The 27,900-nt window shown below is 42.4% G+C and overlaps 1 protein-coding gene across 1 annotated transcript in view; it reads left to right on the top strand.

Annotated features, from left to right (window-relative positions):
- Nucleotides 1-27,206, top strand: part of gab2 (GRB2-associated binding protein 2) — a 40,866-nt gene extending 13,660 nt beyond the window's left edge. Inside the window, exons 2-10 of the mRNA XM_036537146.1 lie at nt 8,918-9,218; nt 18,780-19,020; nt 23,074-23,666; nt 24,735-24,832; nt 25,185-25,470; nt 25,659-25,749; nt 25,877-25,979; nt 26,305-26,427; nt 26,901-27,206. Coding sequence (XP_036393039.1) covers nt 8,918-9,218; nt 18,780-19,020; nt 23,074-23,666; nt 24,735-24,832; nt 25,185-25,470; nt 25,659-25,749; nt 25,877-25,979; nt 26,305-26,427; nt 26,901-27,044 — 1,980 coding nt within the window. The 3' untranslated portion in view covers nt 27,045-27,206. The remainder of the gene's footprint in view (nt 1-8,917; nt 9,219-18,779; nt 19,021-23,073; nt 23,667-24,734; nt 24,833-25,184; nt 25,471-25,658; nt 25,750-25,876; nt 25,980-26,304; nt 26,428-26,900) is intronic.
- Nucleotides 27,207-27,900: the final 694 nt, after the last annotated feature.

Here is a 27,900-nt window from a genome sequence, read left to right as displayed (position 1 = left end):
GACCATGTCACGCTAAAGACACTAGAAGTAGGGATGCAAGGTAGTACAAATATACCATTGCAAACTTTTTTTCATACTGTAATAATACAAACAAGAATAAAGATGCCATTTTCATAATGACTCATCTGAATATCATTCACAGTATCCTAGATAATAAATACATTATCTAAAGCACAAACACCTCTGTTGGTTGTTATGTTTGATATTGTCCCATTTAGTAGGTTTACAACCTTTTGCAAAATGAAAGGTATTTTGATTGCTAAGAAATGCTCCCTTGGTATTTATTTTGGCTCCTTTGTCATATGTCAAGCTACAAGCAAGTTTTTAGCACTGTTTTAACAGTTAGGGAAACTAAAATGGTAGCAGCATACAAATACATTCTCTAAGAACTTTAAAGAGAACCATAAAATGGCATGTGCAATAATGGAAATGTGTGCAAAAATGACCATGGATGAGAGAATTTGAGTGAATGTTTTGGATAGTTTTACCTGTTTGTGTTCTTATTCTTGAATGTAAGTTGATGATACTGGCTAAGTCGAGCACTGAGTTCTTGTTTCATATTGTAGCTTTTGTTGTGGTACAAAATGAGAATAGATGTAGATACATATTGCCATTTTCCATCAACATTGAGAGAAATGAAACTGAGAGAAATCATATGAGGAGATCTGTTACTGTGAATGATTCTTGTGTATATTAGATGGACGATAAAGCCAGAGTTTATTTCAAGTATAGCTGTATGATAGACTGATTAAGTGATGATGCTTGATCCATGATAAAGCTGAAGTTTGCAGAATTGTCTGTTCATTCTCTCAGGTATCTGTAGACTTTTTCCAAGAAAATATTTTGCAGTGTGACATTTTGCGGAACCACCAGTGTCCCATTGTAATCAGAGATAATATGGAGTCTTGTTATCTTCCCATGGGGGAGCTTTTTAATTGATTCCTTCAGGACTTGATTTCCTTTTGACTGCATTAGAGATTCCAGTTTGCCTACCAAGGTAGCATCATAAAAGTCTGCCAGTGTGGAAAAGGTCTGCATGTGTCTCCATGTTAGTGATTCTATACAATTCTGGAGCATCTATATCATGTTCATGCTCACAGGCGTCTGAATCATCTTCATCTGCTACCTTGTCTATTGTAGTAATTCTTATAGGGAGAGACATGGTGATGGGCCTCTGCAGCTACTGTGTCTCTCAGAGTGAAGACTAGAATCTTTTCATCCCCCTTTCTGCATGCACACTCTCTTAATCTCTGATCACCTCTTCGTTGTGTGGCTTTAATAAGCTTTTCGCTTCGTGTTGTTGGCTTAAGGTACTTAGCCTTTCCACAGAAAATGCAATCTGGCTTATATATTCTTGGCTTTGATGTCTCTGGGGATGACCTCGTAGATGACTTTATTTTGCAGCCACTGTTGCCAGACACATCACTGTTGCTACATCACTAAAGCTCTCATCTGTTTTCCATTTCAGAGTTTCCTTTTTTGTGATAGAATATTTGGAGTATTTCCTTACCATTTAGATGGTTGCTTATGTCTGGAATTGGGGCATTCATTCTCACTTGAGAAGCTTCAGGTAAAGTTGATCAATGATTCATAGTGGTATGGACCAGCCCAATGACCCAATGACCTTCATTTTTATCCTCTTCATGCCCAAAAAGGATAACAATGTGTTTTTTATAATTTTCAATCTTCAGATATTTGATTGATATTTGAGACAGGATGTAAATGTGATTACCATACTTCCAATACAGATATAGCATTTCCCTACTCTTTTAGCTATTTGAAACGTTAAATATTGTGTTAAATATTTAATCTGGAAACCAAATATAATATATATAGCATTTTGTAAAAAGATGTGACTTATCAGCCTGTGCAGAGTGACATACAATCATGCATCTTCAATCATGCATCTTCTCCTACTGCAAAGTCCTCCTTTCCTGGAACGTGAGGAGTCATGCGACACACTATTGATTACAACTGGATACTTCTAGATATAATGATCTGAGGTCAGCTTTCCAGCAGCATCTCTGACTGGAATTCTTAGAGGGAGCCTCAGATGCACCTCCAGAGCATTGCTCTCCTGCTACATCCATTTGTGAGAGGAGTCCAGCCAAAATCCCCTCACTGACAGGTGCAGAGGTGACATGCTGTGTTCTGCTCTGAAACGTTTCACTGTCAAACTCTTGTGTGTTAATTTCAATAAATGCATTGTAAAGTACAGCTGCACAGTCACTGCGCAGAAACACACACACACATACACACACACACACACACACACACACACACACACACACACACACGCACACACACACAGAGAAACACACAAAACAGACACACAATCACTTTGTATTCAACCTCTCTTACAGTCTCAGATGTTACTGAACAAAGGGTGGCATTGCTGGAAAATAAAAACTTGATTGTACAGAGACCCAACCCAGAAGGGGTGGGGTTATGTAAATTTGGCCGTTAGGAACATTTGGGCCACTACCCTCCTGGTCCTACCAGCTAATTGTTTGTTCAGCTGTGCTAATACTGAGCAGGTAGTACAGGTGGGAAATGAGAAACTAGCACCACTTTTCAGGTGTTTCTCTTCTAGAATTTTTATGTCAGTTTGTCCTTAAAATGCACCAATTCTTACATAACATTGTAATCTTGTCTAGACTAGCATTATGGTTTGTGTTTTTGATCATGTGTATGTGAAAGCAAATTAATGATGAATATCTCTCATTTATAGGCAGAGCATGTGGATTCATATCCATATTTCTATGCTGCTCTGAAGGATCATTTGTTTTGGTATATAGGAACACATCAGATGCAATAGCTTATTAAACCATTCATGTACTGTTGAACAAATGAAAAAAAAAATGGGCCAGGAGAGAATTTAGAAGTACATAGACTTATAGACTTATGCATAGACTTGAGACGGTCTTTGGTGAAGTTAGTTCTCCAATTTAGAGGCCTTGAGTTTCCAGTGTTAACCGTATGGTGGCCTCAATCCATGACCATGTCACGCTAAAGACACTAGAAGTAGGGATGCAAGGTAGTACAAATATACCATTGCAAACTTTTTTCATACTACAATAATACAAACAAGAATAGAAACTGAGAGTGTTCAGTTTATTGTCTTGAGTTTTCAAACTCATACATGCCATTGTTTTAATACCTTTGTAATCCATGTTTTGATCATGCAGATGTCCTCTACTGAAAAGAAAAAGGCTGGAAAAACCCCTCAGAGCTTGGAGTTGTTTCAAGCCTAACTGGTGTTCTACAGAAGAATACCATTTGGGTTGACATGAGGTTTCCAGTATCAGAGAGCCTGACCATGTATGATCATTTGTCATTTGATATCATTGTGGTTGTGCAATAAGAGATTTTGACGGCATTGCATTAAAAAAAATTCTTGACCATTGTTGACCAAATGCAAGAAAGGCCTGGCTAATTTTAACATGCAACAAAAGTGGACGAAATGACTGACCTGAACCTAAAGAGAACATTTTCAGTTCTGTATTTTGAGGATTGCTCTTGCATGACAATGCATATTGCTTTCTGTTTTCACTTTTTCCCTCTACTCTAAGATCACATTTTCCTTAAAACATGTTGCATATCCATACAGAAATGTGTGGTTTTGCAAAATAAATTATCATTTTTCAAACAAGTCAAGATAAGAACATTGAAGAAAAATGCAGTTAAATGCTGAGAAATGTGATGATAACAGTGCTTACATCCAGTCACCATAGTTACACACCACAAGAAGGTAATCTGTTATTCATCAGATCCAGTCTTCTTCTTAAACCCCCTAAACTAGTGGATTAGAGGTTATCTATAAAATTACCATACCAAGCTTTGTCTCAAGACATAGCTGCCTGCTGTCCCCAGGAACATCCTTGCAACTCCTGCCTAGGTGGTTCAGAGCCTTCTTCTTCCCTGTTGGATCTACCACAACCTATGATTGACTGTACTGGATGGTAGTTTTCTTACCACCTGTTCCAGACAGTCCCAGTTTATTCCTTTGTTTTGTAAGTCTGCCTGATCTGTGCTTCTGCTGCATTCCTCATTTGAGATGCTGCCCTGCTATCAGACATGATAAATATGCCTCAGGCTCTTATTTACCAAGGCATGCAGCCTTTTTAATCTCTGGTGACAGTACGCTTTCTTCCACTAAGGTTAGGCATTAAGTGATTTTAGTAGAGCACAATGTATTGTTTAATAGAAATCCATGAGAGTGTTGACTATTTCTAAGTGGTTCCTTTCTCAGACTTGAATGAGTTTCTTGCATCTGATTGACCATACCCTCTGAAGGACACAAAGTAGAGAGACAGATATGGAGTACAGTAGCACTGCTTGCATGTGTGTTATATTGATGCATACTCTCATCGCACTGTTTTGAATTTGGATCTTGTTAGTTCCCCTATACCCTGTAGTTGTATAAAGTAGCCAGTACTGCGTCCTCAAACAGACTTTGCTCTCAGCTGAGAACTACTGTCTCATTGTGGAACTGTACACATCCTTTCCACGTACTGTCACTATACTTACTGTATGCACTTTTGTACGTTGCTTTGGATAAAAGTGTCTGCTAAATAAATAAATGTAAATGTAAATACTTGACTGATGGCAAGTCTTCACTGTCATGGTGAATGTCAGTGAAAATGTAAAATGTATGTTGTTCCCTTCCTTATATTTTAGTAGGAAGTTATCAGACTGCTAAAATGGAAATTCATTAAAATTCCACACAGTAACATACAAACCAATGTAGCTCACAAAGACTATGCTATATCTAGTGTTTACCAAAGACTTTGGTGTCTGTGTTTATTTAAGCTTCCAAGAACCAGTTCACACTATGATTAGCAATTATAAATTCCTAAAATTCCCACAGAGAGGAGAGGTGGAGTTTGTGTGATTGTTGTCATACAACATGAAACCACAAAAGAATTAGATGAGTTTGTATTAATGGCTATTAAAAAACTGAGGGTTTTTATAATGGACACCTTTTAGAGTATAGGTAGTAGCACATTTTAATGAAGTGACGCTATAACCCTAACAGCGGTCTCTGCATAATTTTAATGTGTACTACCCATTTAGAAGAAAATCCTTGTTTTATTTGTTTACAAGAGTAGCTGAAACATCTTTGTCATTAGCAAAGCTGTTGGCTTTTCTCGACCAAAGATCCCCTATGGTACAGTCTACTTCCAGCATTACGCATATCTCAGTATGAAGTTGCCAATTCCTCTGGAGAAGGTCATTGGGGCATACATGGCTGTCTCATCTGGATTTTTTTTAATTAGACAAGTTCTGTTTTTTTTTTTTTTTTTTTTATTTAAATATTTATGTGACATACACAATAAAACCATATCAGAACCATAAACCATATCAGCCATAGCCTGTGTGAATGAATATACATTCATTTATACATTCATTTACAAATCAGTGCAAGCATACCTGTATGGAGCTCCTTATTGTATGTTTCAAAAAGGAAAAATGAACAGTATGGTAACCTGTATGGTCACAGAGAGCCTTCTGGCTTCTCTATTTTAAGGCATTAATTGGAGTGCTTGCCCACTCAGTTCAAATCAGAGCTCCAGCTCTGATATATTCTTTTTTTTTTTTGCTCATCTGTTTACAAGTTGGGCATACCATAGAAGATGCCAAGAATAACTGAACAGGGTTATGCTGACCTCGCTAGCCTGGGAAGAGCCCCACGCCTCTGTAAGTCATGTTTTGCACTGGAAACAGCAATAGATCCAACTGAGAGATTTTTTTTTACAAAGCAATAAAGACATTACTCCTTTTTAAAGTGCAGAAGTAAGGGATTCAGACAAACATAATATTCACATAAAGGATGACGCTGGATAGGTATGAAAAAATCCTTGCAAACCTGTCCTGTGTTCTCAGGGTGCAGCACATGTGTTATCTTATGTTATGTTTCTTGGCTGATGCATTTCCTGGTATTGGCTGCGACGCTTTGTCTCGGTGAAGTGCGTCTCAGTGGTATGTTTTCCCTGATGGGCTTTCACCGATAGTCTTGGGCGAGTAGCACTGTGTGCCAATGTCATTTCTCCCTGACAGAAATCTGCTGTCTGTGGAGACCCAAAGAAATTAAAATGAAACATCAAAATACAACATGGCAATAAGAATACAAATAAAGGACAATAAATGAATGAAAAATTTCAAATCAACAAATACGTTAAAAACTAAAACATTGTCATTACTCAGTATAAAGTAGCTTCATACTGACCACACATCATATAATGAGTATTGGGAGTGTTGATTTCACATCCATATCCACTTTAAAGCATTTTCATTGTATTTCTTATATTTCATTGTATTTCTTGTATTGAATTCAGCCTAAGTGTACTCTTCCCCAAAATACTGATCTCGAATCAGAATAGTCACATGCAATGGCTACTGAGGCTGAAGTGTAGATATTAGACCATTTTTGAGTTGAATTCTGTATGTGTGAGTAATTCTTTACACTGATAGGTTCCTGCAAGCAATTATATTTTATGTTTCACATGCCTTCTCTGGATTTGTTTGGTAGTGGGTCCTTTAGTGTAAAGCATTTTTCAGTTTCAGAAAAAAACAAGGCTGTCTGCTGTCATTTCTGAGGGTCATCACACCCATCAGTTTGAACTGGAGCCATTTTTCAGTCTAACCAAAGGCTCTGTGAAACTCTAGAGAACAAATTCATATATCCATCTTGTCAGGAGGAACAGAAAACCATAACCTCATGAAACAGCAAAAGCTTTTGGCAAATGGCCCAGGTTTGCTCATCTCACCTAGTTTCCACTTCTGAGCTGGTGTGGGGAAATGACAAAGTGAAAGACGCTGTGCTTCTCACCTCGGGTCCATCAACACCATTAAAGTCATGCAGCCTCCAGGAGTTGCTGTTTATCAGTCTGACAGAAAATGGAATGGGAAACAGCCTGGACTGTTGCCTTAGGAACATCTGGAAATAGATAAGAATGGTTGCTCAGAGGCTACAATTCCAACTAGCTAAAGCTGCATTCTGTCCCCAGTTGACGTACACTTCACGCTGAGGATGATGGGAGTCTCACTGTTGCAGAATGTTGAAGCTGCTCATCTGGGATATGATGTTTTAGAAGCCTGCAGCACAGAACTAAACTAAACTCACATTCTCTTTTTTTAACTAACTAGTTAAAATAGCACACAAGGACAAAAGCACTGACTTTTGATCCTAAAGGCATTCATCAGTGGGGCGTGAAGTCTTCCATGGCAGTGCTGTCCACTGCATGGTTTTGAAAAATCATACCACAGAGCAAGATTTTGATATCTAAATGTGACCATAAAGAGAAATATCTCATGTGCCATCTAGACCAATAATATATGATCTCTGTATTTTGTTTGTCTTTATTTACCCAAACTCATCATTAGTGAATGACATATCACAGTATAATGTGGTGTAGCTGTGTGGGCATCTGAGAGAATAAATGAAAATGTGTAGAATGATATTATTTCAGATTGACAGGAGTGTCCTGTGTATGCTCGATTATCCAAGTGTGCTAATGTAATCACCAGAATGGAAATGCTGTGGTGCCTTCATCTTTTCTCCCCAACTGCGTGGCTGAGGTTTGTCGGACAGCGTGTCCTTGGTTCTCTCAGAGGTTGTGTAGTGTCAATGAAAATGTGTGTCTCTGTCGGGGTGGTGGGGTGTAAGGTCCCGAATGGAGGTCGAATGTGAGAAACGTAGGATGGAAGTGCTTCTCTGGCAGCTCGCCAGACTCTGAATCTTCCTTTTTTCATCAAAATACACTTTAATTCACAGTCCCAGCTAGTTCAGCCTGCTGGATGTGGCTGATGGGAGTTTATGCAGCCCTTGGCTACAGTAAGACAGGCCAATGTTTAAACTGCTAGGTTTACTCTGCTACTCGCAGCTGGAGGAGATTAATTGGCAGCGGTGCCTTTATGAAAAATATTAAAACCTTGTACAATAAAATCTGACATAATTCTAATTGACATACAAGAGACTTAGAGAACGTAAAAAATCTACTAAATCAATGAGCCTTGAAATGCACAAGTTGTAAAATACAAAAACGTTCTTCAAGAACAAATCCATTTTTAACTGGTGGATATATGCGTTACCTTGAGCACTGTTAAATAAGGTAACCGTACACTGTGTTTCCACTGGTTTGTTTGCGAACACAGTGGGGACGTGAAGGGACTCTCCCCTATCCACCACATCAGTTGAACTGCACGCATTGTGGCTCGCGCAGTGTCATTGGCTGGAAGACCTCCCTGTTTGCGCGGGCAAGGTCTGCAGGTGTGTTTGCCGTGACTCTGGGTTGTTATGGAGGAGCTGTTTCGTGTTTGGACTGCAGTCATGCTCTGCGCCACACAGAAAAGCACGAGAGCAGGAAATGGATAAAAAACACCTGCAGTTTCTGAGTGCCCCCTCCCCCCCATACTTCCTCTCCACACCTCAATACACTGTACAATTAGAGTCAACAACACAGAGGCCCAGCTCTCTCACAGCTTGGTCAAATGAGTTGAAAATTCACCTTATATAGCTTTGTATACATAATAAACAACTTGTAACATCATGCAAGCACATAATAAATGGCTGTGTCCAACCAGATGACTCACTCTAATATAACCTTACAACATCAGATGTAAATAGCTGCTGAACACCATTCATGTCGTGACATATTAGCTTTGTGTTTTGATGCATTTACTAATGCTACTACTAATGTTACTATAGATATTTCATGCATGGTAAAGAGAGCAATGATGTGTATTCAATGATTGCTCTAAATCTGTGTTGATAGATGTGCTTGCCTTGTTATTTTGCATTCACAGCGGCTGCAGTGAGCCCGTTGTGAATGCAGAGTTGTCTGGTGTGATTGTTTCAGCCCCACGGGGCCTTTGCGTGTGCACAGCGCGTGACGGCGTGTGTTGTGTGCTACAGGCCTGGAAGAAGCGCTGGTTCATCCTCCGCAGCGGGAGGATGAGCGGGGACCCCGATGTCCTGGAGTACTACAAGAGCGACCACTCCAAGAAGCCCCTGCGCGTCATCGACCTGCAGTACTGCGAGCAGGTGGACGCTGGCCTCACCTTCCAGAGGAAGGAGTTCCAGGACAGCTTCGTCTTCGACATCAGGACCTCCGACCGCACCTTCTACCTGGTGGCCGAGACCGAGGAGGAGATGAACAAGTGGGTGCGCAGCATCTGCCAGCTGTGCGGCTTCAACCAGTCAGAGGACAGCCATGGTACTGATGACCTCTGTTTATCGCTCTTTCTCTAGCTTTATTTGTCTGAAAAAAAATCAATCCCCTTTTCTTCATTTTCCATCAAACAGATTAGAATATTGCTTACTTGAGATAAGAATTTTATGGCATCTATTTATCGCAAGTGTAATATCCTAACTAATACAGGTGGTCCCTTCTTTTATGACACAGTGTGTTCTTGGAAATCCCTTCGTAAACTCAGTTGTCAGGAGTGCTATTTTGCTACACACGCAGTGTTGTATAAGTGAAGATTACATTCCTAAACATGGGCTATAAATCACATTTTCACAAAAAAAGCTTGGATAAATTTGACATTAAGAGAAATATTTGTAAGTAGCACTACATACATATTTGTGGATTTAATTGTACAAAATTAAATATACTTCCCAGAAAGGATAGTATAAATACCCAATTTTATGATATTTGGTACATTATAGTTACTGGACACACAACAGAAAGACACAAATAAAGGTCAGACCTGTTGTCTACAGTGTGAGAGCACTCACTGAAAAGGTAGTATAGCACTTAAGCTCCCTCTGACAAGTTCTCTGATAAATATATATATATTGACTAAAGTATTTATTGTAATTAGTATAGTATTTATTCATTAGTATTATTAAAAAGCATTCATTGTTCTGTGTAAATGACTGTTTGGAAGGATTTGCTTATGAGTACACTCCTTCTCTACCTACTTTCATATTATGTTATAGCCGAATGGTTAAAAGGCAGATAAAGGCTAATCCAGAGCAACATGATATCATTGCTGAGAGTCTTTTTTTCTGTTCTGTTATTTGAGAGAGTTAAATTGGGGGAACCCTGCCAAATGGACCCAATGTCTGAAAGGTTTATTGATTTTCTTTTTGTTTTGTTTTGTTAAAGAAAGGGAGTGACCTCTGTCCATCATCTGTAAGACAATGGCCACACTTATTTGGGAGAAAGACCCTTCTGTAACTGGTGTGTCAAGAGTATAAAGGACACATTATTTTCCATGTTACAGCCCCTATTATTTAGAGGATTCTTTAATACAGCGCACATTCGAAACAAATTATATTACACTCTCCAGCGGGCTCTGGATGGGCAGGGGGTTATTTGTCTATTCTCAGTGTGGGAGGGGGTTGTGGAATATCTCATAGGATATTTTGTCTTGCTTCTGTTTTGAAACAAAACTAATTTTACAAATACCTCTGCACAGTTTGAACAGAATTTCAGGGCCAAAAGCAAGACCAGGGGTGCATTGCAACATAAAGGCTGAATCTTCATGATATAGCCTGGATTGTTTCACACAAGGCGAATTAATTTTACACAGTGTGCAGAAAGAACAATGTGTACGCCCTTAGAATTATGAATCAAATTAACTTTTTTCTGTCAATACGATGAAAGCCACAGCCCTGTACTGCCTTTGTGGCACATGGCGTTGAGGAACCAGCCCAGCAAAAAAAAAAAAGTCTGCTTTAAATGAATGAGTTTTCTCCATTTGAACTTGCTTCAACCTGCTTTAATTAGATCACACATAACTGAATCTGGAACCAATGGCTTTATCTCTGCCAGTGCCTCTGACCTCTTCTCACTGAGGTTTGTCCTAGTCTGCCACAGGAGAGCAGCTTCTGGCTTATGTTATCATACTGAACCCCTTAATTCTAAATGTAACTATACATCAGTGGAGGCTGGTTGCTCGGACTATAAGCAGAAACATTGATGGGCAAAGAAGCGTGTTCACGAGGCCATTGTGCATGCTTTAACAGAGTATCATTATCTGTTTTATTTATCCAAGTGTGTGTGCTCAGATGGGAGACAGACTGACTGTTATTATTATGTGTATTGCCAGCAAGCACACTAGTAATGGTGTAACCCTGCCCTCAGGGCAGAGAGAAAACCAGTGCGAGCCTCACAGTATTAAAAGGGAAGTTCCAGGTCTGGACTGTTTCATCACGGGGTAACGTCACAGGGGTGTAGGCGTGTCAGATGAGGTAGAGGGGAGCTGGGATGGGACTAATAAGCAGCATGACCTTGAGCTCCAGGCGGGAAACTTCACTCCTACTAAAATATTTTTTCTTTCAATATTTTTCTTGTGTTTTTGGTGCTTTGTTCCCTTCCAATTAACGTCCGCCGAGCCTCCTTGAGATTCCAGATGACTGTGAATCCAGGATCTCTGTTGCTGTAGAGCTGGTTGTGACATGCCTCGGTCCGTTGCTCGGCTCCACCTCCTGTCCGTCTCCTATCTGAGACCGCTCCCTCCCCCTGTGGGCAAATGAGCCTCTTTCTGAGAGACATTTAACGATGCTCTGGGATCTCGTGTCGACCGTGAGAAAGTAGCCCTGGGCCTCGGGCATAGCGATGAGAAAATCACCCACGTGTTTATGGCTGAAAAGCCATGATGAGAACCTTGTCTAACCCCCCCTCCCCCCACCACCCCCCCACGCATAACTGGAAACGCCCGCCAGCTGCATTCACTTGCTTTTACTCACACACACGCGCACACACACCTCTATCACACCATGGTCCTGGACATATCCCTGCTGTCTCTGATGTCCTGCCCATCAAAGACAATTTGACTCTAAAGCAAGCCACAAGCCCCCCTACTCCTCAAAAGAGCGTAAATCCACAAGGCAGAGATGTGAATCAGCCCACCCCCTTGAGAGATATGCACCTCGCTTGAACTCTCATTTCCCCAATGTGAATACCAAGTTGTCATTTTTACTGACTGGAGAGGTGATCACTGTTTAGGGGCAGATATTCCCCAGACCTAGCCCACCAAAACGTTGTAACCTGGGCAAAACCTGGAGCGCAGCCAAGGGCGGCGTAGTCCAACAAGTCAAGACAAAGCTACAGAATAAAAACATGAAGGAGGCGCTGCATCGACCACGTATTAGGGCACAGTTATTGGGAAGCAGAAGGGAGGGAGTGAGTCAGAATTACACAGGGGTGTCAGGGTGTGCGATGGATACAAGTTTGTCAGCTGTGCACTGTCTGGACCCAGCATCCTTTCCCCTGAATCAGCCATATATTGCCACGTATATATCCCAATGCAGAAGAACAGTCATCACATGTGGTCATGTTTGTTTTCACAATGGAGATATACACTGATGAGCACATCCCAGACTACGTGTCTGTCCACGTAGTCTAAATAAAGACACAAAGTTGGCCCAGACGTCCATCTTATTGGGAAGCATGTTTGTGCGCTCCTCTCACCTGCTGTTGGCACCTGTATGAGAGTGTGTGTTTGTCTGCTTCATTGTGTGTATTAGAAAATGTGTGTGTGTGTGTTTATATTTGTGCATGACAGAAAGATAAGTGTAATGTACGTTTCTGGAAACCAGGAACTTCAGTTGTGTGCGTAGGTGTGCTGGTGTGTGTCTTTTGTGGTTGCACATGTTTGTGTGTGCGCGTGTGTATACATGTCTGTGATTGACAGAGGGAGGCAGAGAGAGACAAAAAAATGCTTGTGTGTCTGTTACAGACAGTAATATTGATTTTGTTTTGATCTGTTCTTTTGCGTGCTTTTTTGTTTTTTGTGTGTGCGTGTTTATATACGAGGACCAGCAGCTCTATATAGACACTCTGCATCCTCTTGTCTGTCGGGGTGGGGCCGGCTGGCAGCAAAGGCTCCTGGGACTGTGCCACAAGGTTAGCCAAGGGCAGGGGAACGGGCCAGCCCTCTATCGCTCTTGCGGCTCGAGAGCTTTTTTTCCCAAAGTGCCCTTCACAGGCATTGATTTTTGTTGAAATAGCGAGACGCTATTCTGCTGGGAGGTCAGATTGCTGATGCCACTGAGCTGTCTGGCTGGGGCTGCTGCTGCTGTCCCATCCTCCTCTGCTGGTCACCTCGGCGGCCGGAAAAGGAGATGGGGTGGGGGGAGGTTCGGGGGCATGCGCAGCATGTCTGTTATCACAGATCTGATAAGGTCATTATTTTTATTAATACTTGCTTCTCAGGAAGGTGCTGTAAACACAAAATTGGTGTCATTTGTGGAGGAAACAAAGAAGATTACAAAAGGCTATGCAGAGTCATGCTGTATCTAAATGGCTCCTTGTTCACTTTCTTGTGTCCATTGAGATGCATTTTATAAGGACTGTTATTCAGTCCCTGGCTTCTGATAGATATAGGGTAATGGTCCTAAATGGCTGTGCTCACTTGGTATAAGTGAGACTGGGGACTAAAGAAAGTCAAAAAAGCAAAGAGGACAATACGTTCAGGAATGGGCAAAATCTTGTATTTGTACTTTGATTCATTTCTCATTCATATTTGAGTCAATGAAAATTACAAAAATACTGAAACGAATTAATTGTTTTGAAATACATTTTGAGCCTATGTGATAATAACCCTACAAATACTGTCATAGCCATAATGCCCTGAGAAATGCAGAGTAGTGTTGGAACTGTGGGAGAATCGTTCAGTCCATTATTGCATGAGTAAAGCCATGATTTTGGAAGCCTGAGGATTCTGGGTAAAGATCGCCATGCCCTGGAGGTCTTGCCAGCAAGTAGGCACACTATACCCACTGCAACTCTTCCAGTTGACAGAAGTTGGTTGGTAGTTGGTTGGTCAGGAGGTGTGGCACTTGTCTTTCCTTGAGAAGAGCCATTTTCCACACAGTTTTGTTGAGTTTAGAATTCAATCTTCTCACTCCAACCATTTGCTCTGATTTATAGACACTTGGTATGTGCAGCCAAACACTTTACTGGGGTTTTATTTTTCCAGAGAAGAGCCCATGGTGCTCTTTAACAACACACTGTTTGAATGAGGGGGTGGACATTTTCAGTGTGTCAGCAGTCCTATATGTTTTTTTCTTTTTTCATTCTTTTTTTCAGGGGTGGAGATCCCTTTCTTTTGTGCTTTGAGTCTGTTCTCCTGTCCAGCCCTCAGTGATTCTGAAGGGTTTCACAGCTGTTAGGTTGGCCACCTGGGTCAGAAAGCAGGAATGGAGCGAGGCTCTTTCCAAAGTCAGCGTCAACGTGAGAAACTTGAGCACAATCAGTTTTCACACTACTTTCTTTGTCGACCTGTACGCCCGTAGCGTTCGTGCATCTCCAGACCAGAAGTCACCGTCGCAGGGTTCCGGTCTGTTGTGACATCATTTGGAGTCCGCTGAAAGCAGGATCCTCGGGCCTGCGAGGAGTGGCAGCTCGGTGCTCTGGAAACAGTGCCATCCGTCTCTCGCTTTCCGTGGCAGACCGCTGTCAGCGAGTGATGGATTGGCCCTGGAAGAATACAGCATTTCAGCTGAAGCTGGTGAATAGGCTGCAGGAACAGGCCGCTCTGCTGTCAGCATTACTAATGGCTGCGCGTCTCTCAGATTTCCTCTCGATACAGCCCCACCGCATTGTTAGGAGGTTCCAGCCTCGCTGCATCGGCCAGCGAATCAGAACGCGTTCGTCTTCCGTTATAGAACCCCGGTCTTGGTCTGTTGGCCCTGCAGGTTACACCAGATTTAACAGAGAATTGTCTCAGTCCTTGCTGTTTCCTGTCCCAGGCCTCAGATTCAATCAGACCTATCAGTACTGGGTTCTCTGAACTCTGTGAGCTATGTGTTCCCACCCATCGATTTCAGCCATTCTGTAATACAGTGTCAGTGTGAATTATCATGTTTCGCCCCCAACTAGCAGCGAACTGAGCCTGCTCAGTTCTAGGTATGACTCATGTTTTCCAATGAGAGCATGATATGAAATTTTCTGTAATGAACTCAACAGCCATATTATTCCTGGTTCCCCTTTTTCAGTCTCTGATTAAATGTTTATCTCTTTTTCATATTCCTGCCGTTTTTATGTAAAATCAGTGGGTGGGAAAAAAAGTCCCCTTCCCTTAAACTAACTAATTTCTTGAATTCTCTTTGCTATTCCTGTATCCTAGCAAGGCAGACTCGCTGGCAATTGATTCAACGGTGTTTGATAACAAATCAATGTCACATCTAGGTCTTGGCATTCATCATATGGCACAGTGTGAGTGATGTGATTATGGACAGAGCCCCAAGTGCCAGCGTTCCTCTGATGAGTGAGGGTTATAAGGACGATTCGTTAATTGCAGCTTCCGCAGCTTGACTGGCTCACCTCAGACCCCACCCTCCAGCCACCACCACTACACCTTTATAAACCAAGGCGTAACCTCCAAGTGCCCAAGGGGTGCCCAAGCTTGGTTTGCACCCTATTCTTTCGCCTTAGTTGTAATGTACCTTCTATAGCGCAGGAATGTAGTAGGTTGTTCGACCTCATTTGAGGCTTAGTTTATTACTATGTAAAAGCCAGCAGTCAATCAGCAAAGTACCCAAGAGACAAAAGACATCAGTGAGGCAGTGGCCAGCTGTAAAGAGACTTATCTAAAGTTAATCCATGGGCCTCACTTTGCCTATCAGGCAAGCCACAACAGAAGCTTGTTCTCAGTGCCCAGGGGCTGTCTCTTTAAGTACTGTCTATTCTCTATCTATTAAACAACATACATTTCCCTCTTAATCAGGAAACCCATGAGAGTGTGAGAGATGGGGTGGTGTAGGTGCAATATTTACTGTATTTTTGCTGCTCATGGTGGAAAAATTGCTGGTCTTTTTATGAAAATGTTTTCGTGCCTCTTGAACAAGGAAGTTGACAGAGTCTGATTACATGAGATGCATGTAAAACTTTTGGGTGTTGTTATTTATTAAGTTTTGCCTTTGCCCCTTATATTTCATGTTTTTTTTCTTATAGTGTTATACCAGAAATAAATTGCATTATTATGTGCCTTTTCCTGATATTAACAGGATGTGACCCAGTGGTAGTGGCTTGTCTACAATGCCAGCATTGTCCCTGATAATGCGACGAGTTCTAAATTTGGACCTCTGAGACCAGCAACCTAATTCAATTGCATTCTGTGAGCACTGCTGATGAGGCAGTAGGTTGTGTATTACAGAACACAGTTATAAAATTACCCATGAACTTACGTGCTCTTTGACCAAAAATACTAATACGCTATTCACCCACATCACAGCTGCATTTAGTGTGGAATCACCATATATTTGTGGGAGATAAAATGCACTTTGTTCATCCATTTAACTGTAATATTTCTCTCATTTTACCATAGAGTTGTAATGGTATATTTCATATACTAGGATTAGTAGTAGAATAGAAAAGATTTTGACAAGGAGATTGGGCAAAAGTGTGATTTAGTCTTAGCTAGAGTTAATGAGGCTCTGTAAAATGTTCCCTAAGTGTTCAGCTATTTAAAATGTCCAGTGTGCAGCTTTTAAGAGTTTTTTTAGAGCAACAAAGGGTTTTTAACCTTTTTTTCCATCAGAAAGCACAGTGACTTTACTGCCCTGTACAAATTGCCTCACTGTAGCCAAATTGATCATTTATCCCATTAGTGTCAATGACGAGACATGATAGCTATTCCCTGACCACTGTGCTCTCCCTTTCTGCTCCACCGTAATGCTGTTTGAAGATCGGGCCTTAAAGGGGAGTCAATCATCCAAGAAAATACAGAGACGCACACAGACACGGACACACACACACACACACACACACACACACACACACACACACGCTTGGTCTAAGTCTCCTTGCACTGGAGGTGTACTTTTCCAGCTTGACGGTATGCTGTCTTATCCCTAATGAGATAGATTGGTTTTCAGTGGTGCAGGGCTAATACTCTCCCATATTCCACTCGCCGAGGGAGGCGCGGCGCTCTCTCTCCCCCCCCAAATCAATACATGTGTCTGTCAGTGGAATAGGCTCACCGAGGGGGCTGAGAGCTTTTACAACTCTGCTGCGGAGAGTGGAAGAGCTCTTACTGGCCTTGGGAGAGTTGGACCTAGATAACAATGGAATAATTGAACCCTGTTCAAAGAGCCCTTTCCACCATGGGCCTAGCAGCGCAGCTCAGCTCTTCTCCATAGGACAGGAACTGGAATCTCGGCAACGGATGCCCCCCAGCCTCCGGCGGGGCCATGACCTCATTTGTTCGAGCTCAGCCCCCCCCCCCGGAGACGAGGTCCCATCAGTTTGTCACAGTTGTCATGTTCAGACTTTGGAGTCCCAAGTCCTGCAACTGTCTGGTGTGAAAGAGTGCCTTTCACTGTGTCTGTGTCATGCTCTGCTTGTTTAAAGCATAGATTAGACCACTGGAAAGGCTGAGTTAGGTCTTACATACATTCATGTACAATGCATAATCTCATACATACATATGTACATACATACAAATGTGTATATATAAAATGTATGATGCACGTAAGCAGTATATGTTACTCTAGATAAGGTCATCTGTAAAGTATGCAATATCTGCAGTATGTTTTTGATAACAGCTGATTTGTTGGAATGATGATATATTCCCTTTCAGCTTTACACTGATCAAGATGCTACCAAGACACAATGGCCAGCATTTGTCCATAACTAAAGATCTGGGTATCTGTGTATCAGGGGCGATTCTAGGATCAGACCTTCAGGGGGGCTCAGCCCCTAATGAGAATGTGGCATGCAGACAGTGCCTTGCAAAAGTGTTCAACCCCCCTGCTAAATCACTCATTTCACTGGATAACAATTAATATTTTATAATATATTAATAAATTAATATTTCCTATATATGATATTTTATTTTATAAGATTATATTTTAAGAAAATGAAAAATTTAATATGCTGTTTGCAAAAGTATTCAACCCCTTTCACTTTGGCAAACCTCAATTCAGTTAGGAACACAGTGTAACATTGTAATGACACGTAATTCTATTATTGTTATTATTATTATTATTATTATTATTATTATTATTATTATTATTTAGGGGTGCTGAGATGAAATGTAGGTGTGCTTGAGCACCCCTAAAAAGAGTCTAAAATCGCCCATGCTGTGTACCATTGCTCTGCCCACCCTGGTACTGCTCCAGATCTCATGGGTCAGAGGTCATATGGATGTCCTTATGCTGTCATGCAGCCTGGTCTATTTGCAGTTCTAAACTCTGAGATTTGCTCTCGCTCCCGTGACTCATGGAGCCAGGATCAGAAACGGTGCAGAAGAAAATGAAAATCAGTGCCCTATCATCTATAGTCAGTCTGAAAGCTACAGCTACGAGCTGGGTAACGTGCAGCACATTGGAGCGGTTCTGCATAATGCGTACTAACACAGCCAAGCAGAGAAGGGGTGTGGTAAAGCTGATGCCATGCAGTCTGCAGATTTTCTGATCGTCCTAGTCCTCTAAGGCACAACGCCACATTGATCTTGGGGCCAGCTCGTTCCCAGCATTGATTAAGTTAAGAGGGCACACTGAAAATCTATAGAATGAAAGCCAAGCTGGATGTAACTGCAGCAAGCCCTGAACTGACTTTTCCCTGCCCTTTGACTTCAGTGATTCCAGTGGGAAAATGTAAAGCCAAGTCAAGATTTTTTTTGTCGTAGGAACACTTGAAGCAGATAATCACATTCAGCAAAATGGGAAAAAAAACAATGTTAGTCAGACAGTGTTGGTATTTGGTATATGAAGATGTTTTCATAATTAGTTCTCATTAATTATCATCTACTTTTATGACTGGTACTGAGCCAGAAGGTGAGTTTATGAGAACTTATGAGAACTTTTCTTTCTTCTGCAGATGGCGGTAGGTTGGTGACATCAGCGACCCACACACCCCGGTCGATGGCAGCAGACCTGAGGGGATCCATGGCCCCACTGATTGGAGAACGCAAGGTCTCTGTTCCCGCCCACTCCAGCCAGCCTCTCCTTTTCACCTTCGACATGCCGACGCGTCATGGCCACGGCTCCCTGTCCAACAGTGCCCCCCAGGACTACCTCGTCCTCCACCAGTGCATGAGTAGGAAGGCAGAGAGCACCCGGTAAGAGCTCAGGTTTCTTGTAGGCACGGTTTTACTGGGACCACATAGCAGTGGAATTTACTGTATGTTGTTGCTTCCCTCCGTGTATTATGAGCATAATGTTGAACACAGTACAAAATGCATGAAGGTATCTGAGGAGAATCAATCTGTTATTGGTCTCAGTAATGACAGGAAGTTGGCTGATGTTCTTGACATCTTCTTTTACAGTTATGTCTCCAATAAAACGTTTAAGAATGGATGTTGCACGTTGCATACATGTTAAAAGGCAAAGCCAAAATGTCTATGTGTTGACCGCTAAAAAAAAGCCAAAGTAATCTTTGTTCATTTTTTCATTTTGGGACATACCTTGGGCATTAGCACTATGAAACTTTGGGAGACTTGAGACTGGAAATGGTAAATTGACCACGTTGTGTCCTTCTGTGGAATAAACCTGATCTAGCACATCAGTGGTATTGCCGACATATAAACTCATCTGTCCACAAGGGGCAGAGAATGTCAGGCACAGGGCCACTTCGTGCACAGCATGACTAGACACAGGAGTCTGAGAACAGGCTCACAGCTCTAAGATGTCCTACAGTTGTCTGTGGTCTGCTCTTCCCAGTGTTTGCTGTTAAAACCCATTGCACTTTCCCATTGTGGTGTTGCAGACTCTGGGGAATCATACACAGGTTTAATAACAATGCACACCAAGAAAGCTCTACACTTGAGCTGCAACTGTAATTTGTCATTTACGTGGAGCCGGACAGCGGAAAGAAGGGCCACCGGGGCGTGATCACAATTCACACTGTCTGCCAGAGTCAGGCGGATATTGCTGTCAACCTTATCAACCTTTTATTTATGCATTTCTTAATTAAGTAACTGAGATTTAGTGACAAATTATGCATTAACTGAGAATTACATTGCGGGGATGTAATGACCAGTAGCACATGAATTCATCTCCGTAAATCATCACAGTGTTTACAGCAATAGTTACTATGAATTGAATAATGAATACACAGTCACACCATTGTTTGAGTCTCTCTTTTACTGCTTTATGGCAGTGTGGCATAGTGCTTACAACCTGGGCTTGTAGCTATGTTTCACAGGTGTCGCACTGGCATTGTACCCTTGGGCAAAGTGCTGAATTTCTTAACGAAATAATGCAGTGTAAGTTATAATAACAACAACAATAATAATAATAATAATAATAATAATAAAATGATGATGATTATTTTGCTTTACACAATAGTTTTGTTCCAAACACCTCCTCTGAATATGGTATCTGTTTTCATTTCACATATTTGGCAATAACTATTTCCGATGGTTCAGTGTGTCACCTTTCTTCTAGCAGAGGGAGTGTGCACTGCAATGGTATGGCAGCATAATTCAGCATTGGGGACTGTAGCTTGTGCTGCTCTCTGAGTGGACACTTCAGCATGCTCTGTTTTTATGCTATTGGCAAGGCCCAGACATAGGGAATCTCACTTAAAACAAACAGCAGGAGGGCATTCATAAAATTAAAGAAATAAATATCTTGGTGGACCTTCAGGACACCCTTGTGTGTACTAACTAAACTTGAGGGCTGCCTTTATTAGTATTATAAAATTTGCACATGGTAGCACATGACCTCCCCATGAACAGCGTCTGATCTTTGGACTAGGGAATAGTGTCTTAAATGTCAGGGCTGCAGGATCTTTCCACTTACTGCTCTATGACAAGTACTACAAAATAACACAAATAAATGAGGCCAATCTCCTGGGAGCCAGCCAGAGCAACATAGCTGTGGGAAAGTCTGGGAGATCAATCTTAGACATGTATGTATGCAATTTATCTAAGAGCTGGCTGGCCCAATTTGCCGTTCTCTCAGACAGTCAGTCATGTTTTATTTAAGTGTCAAGGATTTGTGTGATCATTAATGAAATTGCCTTGGTAACGTTTGTTATCTTATTTTCTATCTAGAGCCCCAAAAGTTCAGAAGCAAGTGGGAGCATTTTGCTGTGAAAATTTTTGCAAATTGTAATAAATTGGTTTCATTTTCGAGTTGTAGGCCTTCTGAAGTGTAGATTTTCTGCATTTATAAGATAGCATGAAACAGATTGTGTGTGTTGATATTAAGTAATATTGTGTCCTTGTTAGCAACAAATGAAACTGCTGGTTGTACTTTCTTTATATTTAATAACTGCACTCGACTTATATGTCCTAGTGTGTGTCGCACTTCCATTTAGCAGGTTGTATTTTGCAGCTTGATATCCAAATTGCTTTTCATTTCTTTCAGATGAGTTGATGTGACATTTTTACTGTTAATTTTATCTGTATTTTTATACAGTATTACACTGGATAGTCTGGCAACATTTATGGAGAGATATTGGTTTCCACAAAGTATTTTGGAAACAGTTATCTCTGGACGTGTTACTTTGAATTTCCTTTGAACTGCAGTTAACATTAACCATAATGTTTACATCATTCATTTGGAACAGTGTCTGTTTATAGATGCCAAGAGCATGTGCAATGTAGTTGCCATCTAGTGACATGAATGAGGAGAAGTCTGCAAACTTTTTTAGCTAATAATTGATATTGTACAAGTGCCATGACAGGTTCTATGTAGCCATTTGACACATACCCTTTATGTGTGTAGACTGTCTGCAGTGCTAACCAGCCCTTGGAAGGTCCTCTGAAATAATTTTCGCCTCTGAGTATTGTTAAAACCCCTGTTGAGTAGTGCACTGTTTGTATGCCAGACATCTGGATTGTTCAGAGGTGAAAATGTTGTATCTGACTACCCCTAGTGGCTGAATAGATATTGTGTATTACAAAGACATTGTTGTTTCAATGGGACGCTGACACAAAGGGAGTGTCCACGCTAGTGCTATTTAGCGACAAGAAATTCAACAAGAAATTTCATAGGCTTTGGAGGATCCTCTGTCCTGCCCGCATGTTATTTTGTGAGTGCAGTCAGCCTTTTGTCGAGCTTGATTTGCCTACTGACGTGTTTTTATCACGCCACGCAACATGTCCTAAAAGCAACACTGCATGATGTGGAACTTCTGTGACTTGCTCTCCCAAAGAATTCTGAAGGGACATTTCTGGGACATTTAATATGGGCCCAACGCTTCTCACAAACAAAGACCTGTCACAGCAGAATGTTGCAGGACCTTCAGATCTGATGTGGTTTGTTAACAGGTCATTGAAAGTGCAAAATCAAAAATTCCTGGTGTTCAGTTAGGCAATTCATCCCCAGTGTAATTTGCCAACACCTATTCCCATGAATTCATACTCTTAACAGAGGAATGCAGGAACTTGAAAGCAGGCATGGATCATTGAAAGTTAATGGGTTACTAAGAAAACTGTACTTATATGTTGTAATATTGGCTTGTTATAGCTTTGACACTTGTGCATGTGGGCGACACTTCATGGGAACCAATGAAATCCCTTGGGAACCCTGACAATTCTGTAGAAGTACAGGCATGGAAAACATCATGTACTGAGCATAATTGTTCAGTCTGGTGTGATTTGTGTCCTGCTTGGTGATTTCTACCCCACCAACCATTCAGAAGCCTCATAGATCAACCCACGGACTCACCCTAAAATCAAGGTAGCTGATTGATTCTGGTGTACATGCACAGAGCAACAGTCTCTGTCAGCTGTCATACATTTATTGTAGCAGTCAAACTTAAGCTTGGGAGTCCTGTTAACCAGGAGCAGAATAGGGGTCACTCCCCATCTATTGCTGAGGACCTTGCATAATGGTCATAGTAGATGAATGGAGACCTTGTTTGTGTGCTGTAGCATATTCATGTTCGATGAGCTCTGATTGGCTACTCAGTGATCAGTCAATCAACTGACTACTATTTGTTAATTGTGTGAATGGATGTGTGCGTCTTTTCTACATTCTGTGTTGATGTTCCCTGTGTCAACCGTTGGCAACAAGCTCCTTTGAGAGGGAAGCCCTGCAGAAGTGGCTGATGGGATTGCTGGCATTGTGGTGCATGACAGGTGTTTTGCACTGAGGGAGCTGTCGGGCAGCGTGGGGGGCAGGCGCGATGACGGCTGACAGGCATCTGCGTGTCGTTGCAGGAGTGCCAGTTTCTCCCAGGCTACACGGAGCAGCTTGCTGGTGGGCAGCGACTCAGCGGTGCAGAAGCTCTCCCACGGTTTCGCCCACTGCCTCAACGGTATGGGTGCCCAGCTGCACGGTTTCTACAGTCTGCCCAAGCCGGGGCGGCACCAGTTGCCGTCACAGGCCGATTCGCCGCGGGACACCTGCTACGACCTGCCAAGGGGTTACAGCCCTGAGGGGCATGCGCGTGCCGGCCTGCCCGAACTGGAGCTGGAAGCAGAGGAGGTGTACACCTTCAAAACCCCCAGCGGCGCCCTGGCTGCCCCGCTTGGCAATGACCGCCCGCCCGACAACTATGACCTCCCCTCGCCCCCGGCCTCCTGCTACCAGATGCCCCGCACATTTGACAAGAACCACAACGCGCTGGCGCCGGCTGTCACTGAGTCCCCCGGAGAGCCCCCACCCAGGCCACCCAAACCCAACCAGGGCTCCGAGCAGCGCTGGGGCAGCCCGCAGTCACTTGGGGCACACAATGGAGAGGTGGCCGCAGTGTCCGTCATCCCCCGCAGAAACACCTTGCCCGCGGTGGTGAACGTCAGACTCCACAGAGGTACTGCACTGTGTCTGCTCTAAACATTGAGAGGGGTGACCCACACCCCTCATTATGACAGCCAGGTTCATCTGAAATGGACAGTCCGGAGTAGTTAGGGGGCTGGAATTGTAACGGGTTGCTTGACTAACATGTCAGTTGGGGTGGTACTTAAATTGCAAAGGTACTTAAATTATTTTATGGTTTAATTTAACTATTGCTATGCCATATGAATTTAATAATGTGTCTTCTGAGTAAGAATAATCCAAAATATCTCATTGCCCCATAACATGGGAACTGAACTATGAGCTGTTTCTTACTGTTTCTTAAGTTACTATGACTGTTTTTCCATTCTTAAAAAAATATTATAAACAATTAGCTGGTTTGAATGTGTGAAAGATGAATATATTCAGCAGTGTGGCCATTTAGCATCTCATCGTTCCACCCTTTTTTGCACTCCTATGTGCCCTGTCCTCACTGGGTTCACACATGCAGATGATCAAAAACAAAGAGACAATCTGGTAGACGCTGTGCTGGGAGGCTAATGAAATTTAGGCCACGCGCTGAGTCTCAGGATGGCTCGTTCCAGGCTGCTGAGCAGTAATGGAGGGGAACGCCTTGCTCCCAGCCTGCAGGGGCTTGGCCATCCTCATCTGACCAGCACTGAGCCAGAGCACCCCCCCCCCAGAAAGAAAAGGGCAGGGACAGTCACTCCTCACCCCTGCTGGTCCAACTGCCGTCTGTCCGAACAAACTCTTGGCTCTCTAGCCAAGACTAATTAAAGAATGACAGGGTTTTTAAAAGCAGTCTGCTTATGACATGTGAAATGTCCCCCAGTTTTATCCTTTTTGGGCAGTGCTTGTTACTGATTTAAACTTTGTCCAATGAATGACAGCATTGATCTTGGTCTCAAAGAATCAGATTGAAGTCAGCTTGACTGAGGCTGACATTGTGACTTGTTTTCTGTCTACTTGATTGTCCTCACTACCAGGTCTTTCCTTAGCCACGAGAACTATGTAGTGGTCTTATTTTTTTCTGTAAGGACAAATAGGGGAAGTGTTCAAAGAAATTCTCTTCTTATCTCCTCAGGATCCTCTTTTGAGACCAATGACCACCACCGGCAGTTTGGTCTTCACAACTCGGGGCAGTCAGCGGAGTCTGTTAATAATGGATTCAGCTCCAACCTGGTAAGCTCACATAAACACTCCATGGCACACACAGACACATTTAGACAGCAGAGTGGTGTAGTGGGAAGCAGCAGGGATCATAACCTAAAGGTCCCTGGTTCTATTCAGAGTGGGGCACTACAGTTGTACACTTGGGCAAGGTACTCAACCCCAGTTGTTTCTTTGAATGTCCAGTTATGTAATTGCACAAAATCTGAGCTGCGTTAGTTGCTCTGGATAAGGGCAAGGGTTTAACTAATGTTATGCAATTCAGAGATGCATAGAAAACACAACAGTTAATAGTTGAATTTGATTTGCTTTGTCCCTGATGAATGAAAACATATCTAAGGACATTCTTGGCCTTGCTTTACAGCCGAGATCCAAGGCTCTTGTGACCCGCTCAGACAGTGACTCTGAGGACAACTACGTGCCAATGAACCCAGGTTCCTCCTCCTCGCCCTTTAACCGCACCCTGCCCGACAGTCCCCAGAACATCTACATTCCCATGAGCCCTGGCCCGCACCACTTTGATTTCCCAGGCTTCTCCGCCACGCTGCCCGCACGGAAGGGCAGCACCGCCTCCCTCTGTCACCGCCCCGGGCGCCTGAGTGACATCACGCCACCTCCCATCAACCGCAACCTCAAACCGGACAGGAAGTGTAAGTCTTCCTCGCTCTCACACTTCTTTAGTTTCTGAACATGACTTATGTTTACTTGTGTTTTTTTTAACTCTTTGGGCTCATTACACATATTTAGTGCGTATATGTCTGGTATACCTGCCTGTCATATGTTTGGAAGGTGATCAATGAGGAAATAATCAATGAATCTGTCTGCATTGCATTTTTAGCAAAACCAACCCCCCTGGACTTGAAGAATAATGGTATCATCGATGAGCTGCCATTTAAGAGTCCAATCACCATGTCCTGGACTAGACCTGTGTAGGTACCACTTACACCTAGACTACAGTAGGATGGGAAATGTCTCCTGTCATTTGCCCTTCATCAGAAGGATTTGCTTTGTATTGGCATTAGGGAATGAGACTCACTTCTTTCTGGTCATTTCCAGGCCCGTCCTGAACTCTATCTCCTCGCAGCACTGTCGACCTGTCTCCACCCAAAGCATCACCAGCACAGACTCCGCTGATAGCGAGGAGAACTATGTGGCAATGGTGAGCTGCGTCTGTATGAGGGGAGAGGAGCTTTGCATCTACTGATCCAGCACAGATTTATAAATAGTTTTTATTTCATAAAATCCTAGTGCCAAATGAGGGTTGGTTTGCCAATTCAATTAAATTGATCTAATGCTATACAGTGGCTTTTTCTCACTCCTTATAAAACCCTGTGTAGTATTATCATATATTGAGTTCGGATTTCCTAAAGTACTACTTATGAAGCTTTAATCCACAGTTTTGACATCATCTGACTCTCCGTTGATGTGGTAAATCTTAAAATTTGACACCTGTAGATCAATCACTCTTTGTTTCCACCCATCAGCAGAACCCAGCATCTACCTCACCAGCAGTGAGTGGCACCAGCAGCCCAGCGCCCAGGAAGAGTGGAAATGTGGATTACCTGGCCCTGGACTTCCAGCCCGGCTCTCTCAGTCCACACAGAAAGGTAGACCTGCTAACTCAGTGCATAAGGATCGGTCTGTGTCATTATTATTGCAGCTTCTCTCACTCTCTCATCTCTGATAACTGCAGCTTTTTAAGGGCAATACGTGTTTCCACTATATTTTTCTTCAGATTTTTTTTCCTGTACATTTAGATAACATTAGGTTTTGTGCACACAGCTGAATTTTCCTTATTTTTTTCTTTTTTTTCGCATTTGTGAAATGCTTTGAGCATAATATTTGACAAGGGCTGTAAAAATAAAGTTTATTCTTATTTCTACTTTTTCAACAATAGTCTTCCTCAGGCCACAGGGTGTACTAGGTATGGCTACCAGTGTTTCTTTAGAGTATATAAGCTTATCATGAACTGGAGAACCAAAGAATTGCTTTACTCTTGACTCTTGACTCACACACTGATCTGGTGTTGGTGTTCCCCTTGTGGCTGAACCCATGCTTTGTGATTGTCTCCATTGCACAGCCTTCCACCTCCTCTGTGACTTCAGACGAGAAGGTGGACTACGTTCAGGTGGACAAAAACAAGACCAAGGCACTCCAGGAGACCATGCAGGAGTGGACTGACGTTCGGCAGTCTGCCAAGTCAGCTAAGGGAGTCAAGTCCTGACACTGAACCATCTGGGAGAGGGATACCTCTCACATGCGTTCCTGGTTGCTATTGTGACTTAAGAGCAATGGAGAATGGCTGTAAGGAGGAGGACAGGGAAGAGGCAGAATTATACCAGGAGGAAGCTAAGGCCCTGCTGAGTTTGTGAGGGGCTTTGTGAATATGGCCCTGCTTCTTAATAGCCATCTTGGCATTAGTTTGCACTGTGGAAAGTCAAAAACTGCAGGGCATTGAAGAGGATAAAGGATCACATGAATCTGTGCAATTGAACTCCGTCTGCCTTTTTGATTACTGATCAGCATGCCATTCAGTTCGCATGTTAAAGGTGAGGGCATGCAATTCAAATTGAATCTCATAGTTACCAAGGTAACTGCCTGTTGTAAAGATTTTTAAAAATGTATAAAATTGTTGACTGTGCTTGAATGAACCAAGAGTCAAAATGAGAACTGTATTTACTGCTTGTGTAAATGTGGGGCAGACATACTGAAAAAAAAGAAAAAAAAAAAAAAAACTTGTTCTTCATTTGTCTGGGAGGTTTCAGACGGAGGACAGAAGGTCATGAGCGTTAGTTCAATATTACCGAACATACCTATTTGAAAGTTGAGAGGAGGCATTCGAAAGGTTGTCCCTGTGGTACTGAACAAGAGCCTCAGCAAGCATGACAACATAAACATTTTGTAGAGGACAAGTCATTTAATGCAGATCCCTTCACATGACTATTTTCTGTGCATGCCTGGAAAAAGGAAAATGTAGCCTTAAATAACAGTACTTTTCCTGAAGCCTTAGCAATAATCTGGATGACTGTTGCTGTTGCTTAACAGAATATTACGTGCAAACAGTTTTATTTCAGGTCTGT

The sequence above is a fragment of the Megalops cyprinoides genome, chromosome 9 (assembly GCF_013368585.1).
Source record: "Megalops cyprinoides isolate fMegCyp1 chromosome 9, fMegCyp1.pri, whole genome shotgun sequence".
Lineage (NCBI taxonomy): Eukaryota > Metazoa > Chordata > Actinopteri > Elopiformes > Megalopidae > Megalops > Megalops cyprinoides.
The sequence above is the reverse complement of the archived record's forward strand: the minus strand, read 5'-3'. Positions and strand labels throughout refer to the sequence as shown.